Source organism: Sinocyclocheilus rhinocerous, unplaced genomic scaffold (genome assembly GCF_001515625.1).
Source record: "Sinocyclocheilus rhinocerous isolate Xijiao unplaced genomic scaffold, SAMN03320098_v1.1 scaffold112, whole genome shotgun sequence".
Lineage (NCBI taxonomy): Eukaryota > Metazoa > Chordata > Actinopteri > Cypriniformes > Cyprinidae > Sinocyclocheilus > Sinocyclocheilus rhinocerous.
This window is the reverse complement of record NW_015644008.1, coordinates 21,305-36,661: the sequence shown is the minus strand read 5'-3', so window position 1 is coordinate 36,661 and position 15,357 is coordinate 21,305. Positions and strand designations below refer to the sequence as shown.

Below are 15,357 nucleotides of genomic sequence, written 5' to 3'. Positions count from 1 at the left end.
CTCTCCGAGGCTCGCTGAGTGAGGAGAAACGGGAGAGCGGGGCTGCCTTCAGTGAAGGCGGTCCGCGAGTGGAGGAGGGCGAGACTCATGCTTTCAACAAGAGCATTCCGTCTCAATGAGCGAGCAGTCTCTGCGTGGGGGCTGCCCAGACAGGTGACGCACTCACTGCCCTTCTGCATCGTGCAAGATTCCCTGCACGAGCCACACTCGCAGCGCGACATTTGCAACAACGTTGCTAGAATTTGCTCTTTTAGGGCTTACCTGCTAGAAATAAGCTCTTTCAGAATTGCCGGATGGCGGCAGGGGAACAGGACCGGAACTGCTGCGATGCTGAGGCGTGAAGAGAGCCGGTCAGCCGAGCAGGGAGGTCTCAATCCAGCTTTCAGGATCAGCGATGAGCGTAGAGTCGTCGCTGATAGAGAAGAAATCTGAGAATCCTGTGGCGAACGCCCACTTATATAGCCAGATGCCCCGCCCATTCTGGCGGGCTTTGGCAGGCTTTGGCGGGCTTCGTCGCCATAGGCTCGTGCAGCTCTGCTGCTTAGCCATTGGTTCGTTTTTAATACACTGCACGAACCAATGGCCGTGCAGTTTCACTGTGTGAATGAAAAAAAGGCTTCAGTTCAGGAGAAAAAAAGTATTTTTCCCATATGTGTCTAGCAAGACGCAGTACGAGTGTAGTATCGAAAGGGAACTACATTGCTTTAAGACCAGACATAGGATTGGTTCTGGTCTTAAAGTCCTGAATTTGGGACACAGCTGAATATTAGTCTGACACTTAGTCCTTCAACATAAGTTATACCAGAAGCTCCAGTGCTACATCTCTTTATCTTAACACCTGACCAATGCAAGTCATTCCTACTCTTACTGTACAGGCCAACACAACTGAGGGTTTGTAAATAGGTGGGTTGTAATGGTTCATATACATTTGTGCAATAGAAATTATTCATCAAAAGAGCACAAAAATGTGCAATGCATACAGCACTCTTTTTTTTGTAGTAGACACTTGATAAGACATACATTAATGCTGCATTACATCTAGCTGCACAAATGAGTAAATAATAATAAAAATGGTAAAAGCTGCAAGAATAGTTTATTGACTTAAGTTCAAAACATGAGGACAGGCTAAAACCATAAGACATGGAACAAAGAGAGCTATTCAATAAATGAATTATTGAAGACAAAAATATAAAGCAAAGTGAGAAACAGCACAACACAAGTAAAGGGGTCATGACATGAAAAATCACTTTTTTATCTTTTCACATATAAGAGATACCATTAAAACATCCTCCAAGTTTCATGGCTTCCTCTTCCAAAAGTCCACCTCTTCAAAAAAGCATTTATTTAACAAGAAAAGGCTTCTATGACTGCCTCCAGAGCAAGATATTGAAGAATAGTTATACATCATTGCACCATAGGCCCCGTCCTCTGGCGTTTAGTTGCTTAAAGCTGCAGTCACACTAGACTTGACTAGGCACATCTTCACGTGATATGAATTTGCAGGGCAGAGTTCACCAGATTTTAACTTTGGAACACATCAAATTTGACATGAGATTGTGTTTCCTGTCTCCTGAATTCAAATCCGTATGAATGGAAGTAAATATAACACAAAGTAGTGTGACCAGCCCTTAATGGCCTGTTTACACCAGACGTGAGTGTCACATCAAAAGCAAACAGAACCCATTATAATCACTGAAGCTGTCTACACTGGATACAGTACACAGATGCCTGTTCAGTTACTGACATCCATGCACTTGAGTCCAATAATTTTTACTTTCTTTAGTGCAAAGTGGTTTTGTACAGTACATTTTTGACTACATACTCATTACTTTCTGTATACTAAACTCTGTGTTTTTCAGAGGGATGGGGGCGAATGGGCAAATGAACACCCGCTGCGACCCTTCAAAATACTTTCCAGGAAGTGGTTTTCAGGTGTTGCCTGCAAAGGCGATGAGGAATCTCCAACAGAAATCTACAGAAACCACATGAGATTTCGCATTTCTGTTTGAGCCACATGTACAACAATTTTACAATAAAAAATACATTCACTGCTGCTTTAAAAAAGACAAAATTTGCATATACAAATATTTTAAACACCCTAAATCAACTACAAATCAACAGCACATTACATATCACAAATATGCTGCTTATTTACACTGAGAATAACAATGCCTTCCTGAACACATGATGTCCTGTATTAAGGGTTCAGCTTCGTTAAAAGTTCACTTTTATTCTGATTGTGGATGTGCAGATTCATATCCGGCTGATGGTTTATTGACCGCAGCATAAATGGTGTGATCAGTTTCAGTTTTGGGGGGGTTTGGTTGCTGCTGAATAGCACAGTAGATAGTGACTGGTGCATCTGGCTTGCTCTTCTCTGTGAGTGATGACCTCTGAAATAAAGAACAACAAAATCAACTGCAGTTCATTTAAAACATTTTCCCCAACAAATCATTTAAAGGGGTCATATGATGCGATTTCAATTTTTCCTTTCTCTTTGGAGTGTTACAAGCTCTTGGTGCATAAAGAAGATCTGTAAAGTTGCAAACACTAAAGTCTCAAAACCAAAGAGATATTCTTTATAAAAGTTAAGAGTTAACCACGCCTACCTAAAATATTTAAAGAATTTTCCACTGATGATTCAAACGTGAGTTTTGGGCAGTGTGGATTAACGTTAGCACTTGTTGTTTGTCATTTCTCTGATCACAAATGCAGACATGGTTTTATGTTTACGCGGCGCGATGCAACGCAATGCGTAAAAAGACAGTATAAGTCATTATAATCAGTAATTATGTCCCCACTGGATGCAACAAATGCCTCGTTTGTAATGGGTTTTCATGTTTTTGTGTCGTTGCTCCGGCCGGACACGGCATCAACAGTATGTGAGGGGCGTAACATTTCCGTCTCATGCTTGAGGTATTCGGCCAATCACAACGCTCTGGATAGCTGGCCAATCAGAGCATACCTCGCTTTTCAGACCAATGAGGTTTGTAAAAATCGACGCGTTTCAGAAGGCGGGGCATAGAGTAGAAACAATAATGTACAGTATGTGGAAAATAATGTGTTTTTTGAACTTTAAACCGCATAAACACATTTCATTACACCAAATACACAATATAATGTTCTTTTTAGCAGCATCATATGACCCCTTTAAACAACTGCAGGTTGCAAACTGGCAGGTTGTTTCCCAAACATTAAGCCACAAATATAATAACTTTATCATTTGAATGTTGTTCACTTAAGCTTGTCTTCACCTTTATTCCAAATTAAGACATTTAATCCAAATTAACCATCAGTTAATTTTAAATGAATTGTAACTGAGTGCGATTAGAATGATTGTTTAATCTTCACCTGATTCATAGGGTCGTCGTTGGGTGTGGTGTGGTTGGTAACATCAGTTTGTCCTGAATCTCTTGCAGTATCATACACTGTCTGAGGATTATCTGATTTCTCCAACATCTCCAGTGACTTTTGTGGCTTGATGTTCTCCTGTGGACACAATCCAATCAAGATGTCAGACTGCTGGTTTGGCTGAAATGAGTGGTGAGTACTCCACTCATCCAACAACCACCACATAGAGGCTAAGTATAGCAATTGGTCTTCATTTTCACTAAATAGAAGACTGATAATTTTTAGCTTGCTTTCAGTTTACTTGATAAGGCAAATGAGGCACTGAACACATACAGCATTCAAACCAATGCAATACAGAAAGTTGACTTCCGCTACTCCTTTCCTTCATACCAAATAACCCACCATAGGAAATAAAGGGAATGGAAATCAAAGCCACTAGAAGGCAAGCCTGCAACCTTTAGCCGAAAAAGCATAACGGCTAATGCTAACGTTTCCGGTTTGCCAGTGCGTGGGAATGGAGAGAAGCCGTTTTTTTTAATGGATGTCAATGGAGGAGAGGCTTCACTACGCTGAATAAACAGCTTTTTAGGGGAAACGGCTCATCATTTAATGAATCGACAGCCTATCGGCTAATCTCCAACATGTTTTACACTAAGCAATGCTTTTGGATTTAACTATTTTAAGAGTTTACACCAAAAAAAAATGCCGTTCTACAAGAGAAGTCACTGACTTTTTGCAACAGGTGGGATACAGCTTACGGCACTTCTCATTCATTCCTATGGTATCCGTAAACAGCGATTGAGTGTCGCACAACTCTGACTTGAAATTCAATGACGTCAAGGCTGTAATGTGATTGTTATTAAGGCACACGTGATCCAAGTTGACCATTACACTTTCTCCAATAGTAAGTAATACAGACCCTCTCATCTCCCTATAGTAAGACAATCGCTGATGGAAATGATCACCTGTGGTCATGTGACAGTAAATAACCATGCAGAAATAACAATGAATTAATAAATTAACGCAGACACTAATAGTTTACACTCTCAGACTCTACACTTTCAGAAAAAAGGTACAAAGCAGTCACTGGGAACACCTTTGTACCTTATTTACCCCTAAAGGATGCATATAAAACCACATCATGCTGGTTTCATCTGGCCAGAGGAGAACTGACCCCTGACTGAGCCTGGTTTGTCTCAAGGTTTTTTTCTCCATTTCTGTCACTGATGGAGTTTTGGTTCCTTGCCACTGCCGTCTTTGGCTTACTTAGTTGGGGACACAATTTCTGGCAACATAGTTGACTTGACTGCACAGACACTATTGGAAGAGAGCTGAACTGAGCTGGACGATGAAATCACTGAATCAACAATGAACTGACTTTAACTGATAAACTGCATGGTGTTCTTGCATTATCAGTACACATTTTTCCTTTTTAACACTGTAAAGCTGCTTTGACAAAATCTTTATTGTATAAAGCGCTATATAAATAAAGGTGACTTGACTTGACTATATCCTTAAAGGTACTTATTAGTACCTAAATAGTAAATATAGTATCTTTTGAAAGGCTACCGCCCCAGTGACAGCTTCTACTTTTTTTATGGGAGTGAAGGATTTTATTATCAAAAACTGAGATACAAAACATGTTGCATACTTGTTTTAAAAGATAACAGATAGTCTGTGGTTAATGAAGAATAGTAGTATAACACTTACGTCAACTTCTGCGTAGATTGTTTGTTCATTCTTCTGGGTGCCTATGATGTTTAAAACAGAACATCAATATTCAAGACAACAATTTTCAGTGTATAGGCATAGAACAGATATAACTTTTTGCTCTACAACACTTTTAAGAATTGATCAGCATCTGTGGCAATAATTTGTTAACACTTCTAATGGAAGCTTAGAAAAAAAGTGTGTCATACAGTTTAAAAGCAGAAGTGTCAAATTTGTAGGTAGTTAAAATGAAAATGAATAGGAAGTTGGCAGGTCTTGTGTTGTGGAATGTTCGACTTCACCTCAATCGGTTTTAAACAGCATTGTGCTATAACTACTGTGCATGTAGTTTTTGTGATATCATGTTAATTGGGAGATTACATGGAATATTTTTATTTCTAAAAATTAATTATGCAATGCCACACTACAGGACCATTTAAAATTAAATAGTGACAGCAAACATGCAAATACAATGGTGAAAAACTGAAAAAACAAACAAACAAAAAACCGTGTTTACAAAAACACATTGTTTACATTGAAAGGACTTTAAAAACTGATCTATCTGTAAAAATAAACTTGGGAAGTGAGGTTATTTTAAACTGCAGTCATATGCTCTTGGAAAAATCTCTGTAGAATTACATTGGAATGTCAAACTTTGTGTAAAGACTGTTTGACTGTTGGGTTTTCTCACTGACAAAATGTTTTTAATGGATGTGACATGAGTTCATAAGCACAGCACAAATATCAGACTAATATTTGATCCATAAATTTGTGAGACATTTGATGCATGTCTTTTCATTTCAGATAGAGAAATAGCCTACTCTTGGATGGTTCACTAGCAATCAATATGAAAGACTGCTATAAGTGTTATTGAAACAAGATAGTTGTAGGATGCTCTGTACCTTTTTTCCTCTTGTAAATACAGAAGCCGATCACTGCCAATGCCAATGTGATTAGACAAATAAAAATGACCCAAGGGGGAAACGCAGGTGCTTCTTCATGTTTTTCTGTTTATAGGCATGAAAGATAAGAACAAATATCTCCACTTTTCACAGTCAGAGGTTTATATTAACAGGAATTTCAGTACAGTGTTTGGCATTTAAAATGAAGAGTGGCACATCATACAGTATTTAAGTATTTTAAAATCATTCTCATCGATTTTCTGTTTCTTAATCTGTAAGTGTATTTACAGGTCAGAGTGGATACAATATGTACCTGTTTTAGCAGTGCAGAGTTCATTAACCTTCTTTGTGTCAGTTTTCCAGCTCACTTGGTTGCTGTAGTTACACATGATGGAGTCACCAATGCAGCTCAGTCTTAGAATGTAGTTATCAGATGATATCACTTCTTCTGGAGAACAGCTGCTACTATCATAGATGAAGCTGATGATAATGTTACTACTTCCATTACATGTAGAGTTACAGGGGTCAGGACTGGATGAGTTTGAGTTTACAGTCAGGACCGGAGCTTCCACTGCATCTGAAACACACACACACACACACACACACACACACACAAGGCCACATTCACAATTTCAGACATGCTAGAATTTGTCAGTTTAAAACTTCAGTAAACCAGGACCAAACATAATTTATTCATACTATTTTGTTCAGACTTCCTGAAATGAACATTAGTAATTTTGTTATATATTAAAATATGTGCATCAGGATTTGAAGTCATTATAAAAAATCAACAAACAAAAAGTTTGTAAAAATCCTTAGGTAACAGCATTTTGTTGTGCTTTACAAATTTATATTCAGGGGTGCACATAAGTGGTACACTATGGAATGCCAAACCTGACAAAATTAGAAATAAATAAATTCATAAATATACAAAGAAATGTAAAATGCAAAATTAATTAAATAAATATATAAATAAATATACAAAGAAAAGTAAAAAATAAATAATTATTTATACTTTTATTTCCTTATTTATGTATATATTTATTTCTTCCACATTTATTTCTTTATTTATTTTTTCTTTTATTTATATATCTAATATTATATTTATTTTCTTTTATTTATAATTTATATATCTGCCTAATCTACATTTATTTGTTTCCACATTTATGTACTGTATTTCTTTACGTATTTATTTTTATATTTATTTATTTCCCCATTTATTTATTTCTACATTTCTTTATCCATGGGGTAATGAGGAGGGTGTGTTTTACCTCAGGAATAGTAATCGAGTCAGAGTATGGCGAGTTGTAAACTTTTTAAATATAACAGTTTTTAAACAGTTGCAACGTGACAGCCGTGATAAAACTTGGTATATTAGCTTGACACAATACCTTTGACACATGCTAGCTATTAGAAGCTAAGAAAACACAGATTAAAATGATATGTTTTTACTATGCTTCACGCAAACAACTTAGTATGACAAAAAATCTGATCATTAAAATTTTTTGTAGAAGGAATGGTCACATGTGGGCCACATGATGTGGCTGATTTCTTCCAGGAAGGATGAGGGGCTAAGCATGTGCAGTATGAATATCATCACTGCTCTTTCCTGATTGAAGAAATAAGCCATGTTGCAACTGCCCCTTGTTGCAACCGTCCCCACTCTCCCCTGCCAAACCAAATCTCCAGGTGCTCTCATGAGAACCAGACCTAAAAACGTATGTGCACCCGTTTATATTGTTTTCAAATAAAGGTTTTCAGATAAAAGATACAGATTTCAAATGTAAACTGAATATAATTAACATTATATGCAGTTACATCACTGACTAAGCACTTCACATCACGCTCACCTATAACAGATACTCTGTATGTAACAATATTGTTGTCTGATTCTGCAGCTGCTATTGCTCTGTAGATTCCACTGTCTGTCTTCTGCATGTTCTTCAGTGTCAGAGAGAAGGTTCTATTATTGAAATCCATTCTGTCCTTGTAGGAAGAGTAACGTTTTTCTTTTTTAGATTCACTTGTATATTTAACTATATTCTCTGAAATATTTTTTTTCCAGGATAAATCATCAAACTCTGGTAGTTCTTGTGTCTGTATATCCAGTTGAACAGAAGCTCCTGTCTGAACAAACACAGAGATCTCAGCACTGAACCCTGAGGAGAGAGAAAATAAGCCTTTTATTAAAATACAAAGAGTAGCTGTTTGCTTGCTGTTTTCATGGACAGTAATCATATAGTTGACACAAGCTGTTTCTCTCAAGTTGTTTCTCTCAGTAAAGAACACAAGAACACAGCCAAGATCAAGACCAAAAAAGTCCAAATTCTCAACCAACGGTAACACTAACCACAATAATAATGGTGACATCAGATTACACAATTACAAGGGCTAATGTTAATTCCATCATTGTAGAATCAAACAATTCAGTGAGATCTGGTGTGATCATATTTATGAATACAGTATGTACTAACAAATCAGTTAAATCTCGTAAAATCCTGGCAACATTTCAGTGAAACATTTTTGAAGTGAAACCAAAACAATTCCAAAAAGACTTGATTAATATGTCATAAAAAGACTGGTACAGAATTTTAAAAATGCCCTTCAGATTAGTGATTTGTCACCAGAGGAAATCATGAATCAAAGACTTATTTAGAATAGTATATTGATTGGATTTTGTACCTGACGTAAGAAGAACACAGGACAGGAGCAGCCTAAACGCCATCATAGCAAACAAAAATGTCCGCTTCTCTGTGGGTTTTTCAGTGAAGGAAGTTTAACATGTGAGAAGGACTGTGACTTCTTAGCACAGCTAGTCAGACACTCACTTCCGCTTCACTAGGCCAGTGACTAATCATGAGCATAAGAGGCTGTAGGCAAAGCGTAAATATACCTGACTTTTGGCTAAAACTTGTCCTCTGAGCTCATGTAAAATTCCATCCTAAAGACTGGAGAACTACATAACAGAGTCAAACAAAAATGAAATTACTGTAACATTGTACTGGGTAAATTAACATGTTTTTGTTCCACAGGGTCTATACGTAGTGTTCCACTTCACTGTTCACCCCGTCTCACTTCTTTAACACCATATTACCCACATCCTGCTTGTACAGTCATGTCTCAAATCACCCTCCACTGGTTAAGGACCCCAAATGCACACAACATGTACACAGCTTCAAAATCATAACTTATTCAGCACAGTTTATGAATATGCTTATAATGAAAACACTACATAACAGTGAGCAGCTTCAGTGTTCATTCACAACAATGATATCAGACCTAAATATTTTCACATTACTTATAAGCAGTTAAATTGTATAGCTATAGATCCTCTGACTCATGACTGGTTCCAGATTTGTTGGACCTGGTTTGCACATTAAGTCATGGTTTCCAGTGGCATAAATCACATTTAAAATTAATCTGAGAAGATTTTAATTTAATTGCACAGTTTTATTAATAAAGACAGCAGATGAAACCCACATATGACACAGAACTAGTCTTTTGAATTCATGAAAAAGCCAAAAACATATATACAAACACACATTTAAAATGAATAATAATAAATAAAAAAAATTGTTACCATGTTGCAATTTTAAGTCTACATGTTTTGAATGTGCAGTAGCTAATACAGAAAATACATTATTTTAACAGTTATATAAAAAAGGTCATAATAATAATTGAATATAAACGGATTAAACATTATTTTTAATCGCTTGTGTCTTGTTGCAAACATACAGTGTGTAGCTTATGTTCTCTGCAAAGTATTTTATAAATACTGGTTTTAAAACGTGCTATAGACTATACATGACACATTTTTATTTTAGGCTATCTGTGACAATTTTGTTAAATAAAAAAAGGGATCAATGGTTCTCTCCTAAGTCAGAGTTTATTATTCCAATAAACAAGTAGACTTCTAAAAATCACCCATGGAAAGTACAACTATTCCTTTTCATGACATGAACAGTTCGTTTCGAAGAACCAGTTAAAAAAGATTCAGTTTTTCGTTACATAATTAATGTGCAAGGCTTCCGGTGTCATCGGCTACAGCCCATGAAGCTGTTTGATATTGCCAACTGGTATTTTTTCCTCATATTATTTTAATGTATAGTCACAAACACATTGGATTGTATTGCAAAATGTTAGCAGTTTACAACACTTGAGCCGGAAGTCTTGCACATTCAAAGAAAGTTCACTTGCAAAATAAGGTGGATTACATAGGCTACTTCAAAGCATTAACAAAAGCCATATTTAAGTAAATACGTTGTAAACTAAAAACTGTGTGAATAACTTAAATAAAATATGAACATTTCACAATAAAATTCTATTCAAAAATCAACAATATTTAGTTTATGTTGATAACTGTCAAAGAATCAAGTTCCGGTGCATTTTATTTGTAATATTTCTGCTATTCGGCTATTAAAGTGACTTATCAAACAAACTCTCGCTTCACTATCATTTCATCAGCTATAAAACGGAAATGTTTCAAAGAGTCCATGTGCTGTTGGCTCGATAATGGCTCTACCCTGTTGAAAAAAAAACAGCATATGCTGGTTAGGTATGTTTTGAAGCATGGCTGCTGGTTTGAGCTGGTTTAAGCTGGTCCTTAGCTGGTCATGAGCTGGTCCTAAGCAACTAGCTCCTGCCCAGAACCAGCTTAGGACCAACACATGACCAGCTTAAACCAGCTCAAACCAGCAGCCATGCTTCAAAACATACCTAACCAGCATATGCTGTTTTTTTTTCAACAGGGAAGAGCCATTATCAATTAATTTATATATTATAAATTCCCTGTTTTTTTTTCAACAGGGAATTTACTGTACTTGGAATGTGGATGTGCAGTCTAATACTGTTGTTTTGTCTCGATGTTTAACCCTGTGTGTAATTTGTTCATTATTTGTTTTCATATTTAAATTTCACTGTTGTTTATTCTTGGCAGGTCTTGAAAAAAACTGGTTCATTTAGATGCCTTCACACTGCACATGCATTGTGACAGATCTATGTTCTTTAGGGAAATAGTAGCCTACAATTTGGTCCCATCTCAATTATATTTAAACTTCACCTGAGAATGTTGAGCATATCCAGTGTTCAGAGCCAGACTTTGTTTAAAAGGTTATCTCAGGTAAAGATATCTCCTGACTAAGCCAGGAGTCTAAGCCAAGAATCAACAAAAGTGCTATTTGAATAAGATTAAAAATGAATAACTTTAACTGAATGAGAAACATATATATTGCATAAAAATAGGTTAAAATGTCGCCATCTAGTGGTTATCAGTTAAAATGCACTAAAGACGCTTGTGGTTTGGCTACTGAACTACTGTAAAGCGATTTCTGAGAAACACTGTTGAAAATTGTAACCAACACCCAGACAAACAGTTTTGTGAATATTTGCTTGCTTTCTGTTCTGTGTGTATGCTGGAAAAATATCGTGTTTGTACATAGTCCTGGCTGTATAAATAGGAGGAAAACAAAGTGGATCGGACCGATCATACTGAGCACCACAACACACTTGTCTTGTGGCCAATCAGCAATAGAGTGAGCGAGCGGGAGATTTGTAAAAAGCCTGTAGAGAAAGAAAGATGGCATTACTAAAGAGGAAAAGGTCAGAGAGGACTGTCACTGGAAAAAGAAGGGTTACGATCAGACAAGAGCTAGGAGTAGGACCTGCGTTAATACTGGAAAAGCTTTCCAGTGCTGGAGCGACGTTTTAAGGAAGGCCTTAAAAACAGACGTCGAGTTGCTTTGGTTCTGCTCGACACGTGAGTAACATTGGTTTTGCTGTGTTACACAGAAGAACCACGATATGCTGCTGCTGTTGTAATATTAGCTGAAGTGTCAGAACAGTTTTGAGTGTTATTGTTTGTCTGCGGGTGCGCTGGCGACTAACATCAAACTCTTGCTTGTTTGTGCATTTGCATTATTATTTTGCTTGGCAGCTATGATAAAGACACAGCCACACTTTCCCGAGCAATGAAGGGAGGGGGTGTTTCTTTTGGGTAGGGGTGTGTTTAATGTCTGGGTTTCTCAGAAATCGCTTACTGCACACTTAAGCTATAAATTGAATATCAACCGATTAGACTTTATTTTTATTCACTTGTGTCTTATTACAAGCATGCTGTGTAAAGCTATATCATATGTTCTCTGCAATAGCACGTAAGAAACTCTTGTTTTAAAAAGTGCTATAGATGACATACATACTTTATTTTATTACTATAGTAGGCTAGCTGTGATGATTTGTTAAAAAAAAAAAGAGATCAACTGGGGGTATTCCAGAAAGCAGGTTATGTGACATAGCCGGGTATGTTTAAGGGTAAGTAACGTTAAGCGGATAAACTCGGGTAAAAAGCGGGTAACTCTAAGTAGCCATAGCAACTTATATTCCCTGAACATAACCTGCTCCGGAGCAGGTTATGTTCAGGGTTAGTTTACTTCAGCACTATCAGCACATGCGTGACCTTATAATATTATATATGATTACAATATAGTTATCAAATATATATATATATATAGTTGTATGATATGTTAACTATATATAAGGTAATATTATATTATTCTAATAGGTTATTATATTTATTGTCATATTTAATAGCGATATATATTAAATATAAATCTATTATAACAATGGAACGTTTATTTTATTCTAATATATTTATTATATTTTATTGTCATCTCACACATCGTGGATCTGCTTTTTCTATAATATATTTCTATAATAAAAATACATATGTAATATTTCTTATTATATAATTAGCGTCAAACAAATATTATAATTCTTATTCTCAGTGATTAAAAGATTAAACGAGAAAAAAAAATGATTGCACAACCATCAATTAGACTATTATATGCATTAAGTATGTAAATGACCATTGAACAAAAGAATAAGAAAGAAGCAGCATGGTTTCCATGGTGACTCGTCAATTTGTCGCTCTGTTGAGAATATCTTGTGTGTTAACCGTGAACATATTCTGAGTTGACTGAACTTACTCCCGGACGAGTTTATGGAACCAGCATACCTCAAATAAGCCAGGTTTGGGTTAACCAACCGAGAGCTCAGGGTATATGTGATGATAAGTTAACCTTGCTTTCTGGAATACACCCCTGTTCTCACCTAAGTCCGCTTTATTATTTCAATAATCTGCAGGCTACCGAAGCACCCATGGAGGTATGGGAAGTACAACTACTCATTTCCGCAAACACGAACAATTCACCTTGTCATCATGTAAATCCATTACGTGGTCCCTGAGATTCCAGTGTAGCATATATGACACTATTTTTTTAATTATTATTTTGTTTTTTGACGTAAGATTGGGCGCAGCCACCTTATATGTGCGAGGCTTCCGGTGTCATTCGCTTCTAGTTCTTTTTATCTACAAAACAGCTCATCATGCTACTTGATATTGCAAATTGAATATTGTCATAATTATAAACACTGGTTTATAGTGCACATAGTTTTACCGTTTACTTCACTTTCCTATTCTCGAACAATAGCTGAAAATAGTTTAGGCCTACTTACTGCAAAATAAGGCGAATTACATAAAAACATGCATTGAAGCCATATTTAAGCGGATAGACTACTGCTGTTTATTTAAAAATTGTGTGTGGCTTAATTAAAATATAAAATGTTCATAATAAAATTATATTAAAAACAACCATATTTTATGTTGATCAGTGTCAAACAATCAAGTCATAAATAGCCAACATTTCAAGTGCAATTATTTGTAACATTTCTTCTATTCGGCTATTAAAGTGACTTATCAACCAAACTTTCGCTTCAGTCCCAATACTATCATTTCACTCTCATCGACTATTGCTGCCATTTATGGGGGGAAAAAATCCTTCCGAATAGTTAATTCCAATAATAGAAAAGCTCCCACTCAAAAGAACGACATCGCTTCAGAAGGTAAGGTCACCTGAACACACTTTTATATGACGTTTAGACCTGGGTATATATCTGAAATCAGCAATGAACCTACTCCTGACATAATAGCTTCTACTTTTTGTTTTTGGCATGTTTTGTTTGTGTGTGCTTTTATACTGTACATGGACTACTGTTGTTTGTTTTATCTCATATTACACCTGTGTAGGCTAATTTGTTCATTATTTGTTATCATATGTAAATTCTACTTTTGTATTTATTCTTGGTCAGTCATGAAAAACCTGGTTCATTTAGAGTTGCACACTTGCATTTTGATGGATCTACAGTCATGTTCATCAGGAAAATAGTACAATTTGGGTCCCATCTCAATAATCTTCACCACAGAATGCTGAGCATATTGTTGAGGGCAAGAGTTTGTTTAAAGGGTTATCTCAGGAAATTATATCTCCAAGACTAATCCAAGAATCAACAAAAGTACAATTTAAGTAAGATATAAAGTAATAAATAAATTAGATACAACCACCTAGTGGTCAAAATGCACGAAAAAGACTTGTGATTTGGCTTTTAAACTGTAGGTATAATAATTTTTGCCTTTGTGCTTCATTAGATGGTCTGGCTTCATACCACTTGAATTGAAATGTTAAATATAACATGAGATCATGGGAAGTGAGGTAAATATATCCACCAACTATTTAAACTATACTGAATTCCCATGTGGGGTTAGTTGTCACAGTAAACTCCAGTTAATTCACTGTTGGATTATTTTTGAAAATTATAAGGTTATGTGTGGAAAATCAAATTTAGGGTATAATTCACATTCATTAAAAAAAAGAAAAGAAAAAAGTAAGACCATTTGGATCTGGATGCTTGAATCCAATATACTCAACCGCTGCTAGAGAAAGCATACCTTAATTGGACAGCTTTGGCTTAATTTCAGAATAGCATACTAGTATACTGTTCTCATTATTTCTACCATATAAAGATAAGGCTGAGATAGTAAGAGTGGGATGCCATTTTGAGATCAAGCCTTGTGACAGCTTCCCCATGTGACAATTAGCCACAGTTTTATTTTAAGCGTCATCAGCGGGTGGTTTTTTGTTTGTACACCTCGGAATAAATTGTATGGTCTGTTTCAGAGGCGATTTTTTGGTGTTGTCCTACTCTGCAGTAGGTTGTGTTGGGTAGATTATCTCCAGTTTCCTTTTGTGTCTGGGCTTGAACCTAATGGAATATAAAAATAGTATATTTAAAATGCATTCCTGAACAATTATGGTTAGCTGAACAAGTACTAAACTAAACAATTTAATAAAACATTCATGTTTATACAACAGTATATACAACAAGCATTTTATAAAATCATAGCCTGTTCATTTGTTTTAGATTATTCTCACCCGGTCTGGAATATCATATGTATGGCTGTCACTGTTGAGATTCTGCATTTCTTGAGCCTGAAATTTGTAAACAAAAAATGTACAGTATAATGTTCTATCAAGGAGTAATAGTTAGTGTGTGGATATACTTT

At 36.0% G+C, this 15,357-nt stretch overlaps 2 protein-coding genes across 2 annotated transcripts in view; both read right to left on the bottom strand.

Moving 5' to 3' along the window:
• Positions 1-2,200: 2,200 nt before the first annotated feature.
• On the bottom strand, positions 2,201-8,732 carry LOC107757808 (CD48 antigen-like). Its single transcript, XM_016575393.1, has 7 exons — positions 8,646-8,732; positions 7,814-8,122; positions 6,277-6,540; positions 5,964-6,068; positions 5,062-5,102; positions 3,352-3,489; positions 2,201-2,393 (listed from the first exon to the last, which is right to left on the bottom strand). The coding sequence occupies exons 1-7, from the start codon at positions 8,689-8,691 to the stop codon at positions 2,229-2,231; spliced, it is 1,068 nt and encodes a 355-aa protein (XP_016430879.1). The 5' UTR covers positions 8,692-8,732; the 3' UTR covers positions 2,201-2,228.
• A 4,673-nt stretch (positions 8,733-13,405) lies between these two features.
• The window catches only part of LOC107757811 (CD48 antigen-like), a 22,153-nt gene continuing 20,201 nt past the window's right edge, over positions 13,406-15,357 (bottom strand). Inside the window, exons 6-7 of the mRNA XM_016575395.1 lie at positions 15,227-15,283; positions 13,406-15,056 (exon numbers count right to left, since the gene is read on the bottom strand). Coding sequence (XP_016430881.1) covers positions 14,916-15,056; positions 15,227-15,283 — 198 coding nt within the window. The 3' untranslated portion in view covers positions 13,406-14,915. The remainder of the gene's footprint in view (positions 15,057-15,226; positions 15,284-15,357) is intronic.